This window comes from Gregarina niphandrodes (genome assembly GCF_000223845.1).
Source record: "Gregarina niphandrodes unplaced genomic scaffold scaffold00789, whole genome shotgun sequence".
Lineage (NCBI taxonomy): Eukaryota > Apicomplexa > Conoidasida > Eugregarinorida > Gregarinidae > Gregarina > Gregarina niphandrodes.
In genome coordinates, this window is record NW_011646061.1 from 1 (window position 1) to 619 (window position 619).

At 57.7% G+C, this 619-nt stretch overlaps 1 protein-coding gene across 1 annotated transcript; it reads right to left on the reverse strand.

The window, feature by feature from the left end:
* Window positions 1-103: 103 nt before the first annotated feature.
* GNI_234380 (Gag-Pol polyprotein) lies at window positions 104-376 on the reverse strand (the record flags this gene model as incomplete). Its single annotated transcript, XM_011136393.1, has 1 exon — window positions 104-376. The coding sequence occupies one exon, from the start codon at window positions 374-376 to the stop codon at window positions 104-106; it is 273 nt and encodes a 90-aa protein (XP_011134695.1).
* Window positions 377-619: the final 243 nt, after the last annotated feature.

A 619-nucleotide genomic window follows, 5' to 3' on the forward strand; every position in this document is an offset into this window, starting at 1 on the left:
CTGGCCCACGTGGCCTATCACTCTACGGCCCAAAGCCATTGCCTCGATCTCTGCGTCGCACTCTTCATCTTCCGCTGCGTACAGCGACAACCAGTCCGCCATGTTATTCTTCTCCCGACAGGAACTCTAAGGTGAAGTTGAACCTGCTGAGCGCCAGCGCCCAGCGGAACACCTTCCCTTTGTCTACTCCCACAAGGTAGAGTAGGTCGGCGTGATCTGTGCGTACGGTGCAGTGATGGAGCGCTACGTAGTCGCACCACTTCTCTACAGCCCACTTGACGGCGAAGAGCTCTCTCTCTCTCGTATCCCACTTTCTCTCCGCGTCGGTGAACTTCTTAGACGCGAACTCTAACGGGACCTCTCTACCCTCTTGCATCTGCTTCAACACCGCGCCAATGCCAACCTCCGAGGCATCTGTTTCGATGATGAGCGGCGCTCCTGGAACTGTGCTTCAGCTTCACGAACGCCTCTCCTCGAGCATCCGCCAGACGAACAACCTGCCCTTCTTGAGCAACTCGAACAGTGGGGCAGAGTACTCGGCGAATCGCGCGATGAAGGGTCGTAGATACCCAACGGCTCCTAGGAAGCTCTGCAGTTCCTTCCTTGAGGCGGGGCGGGG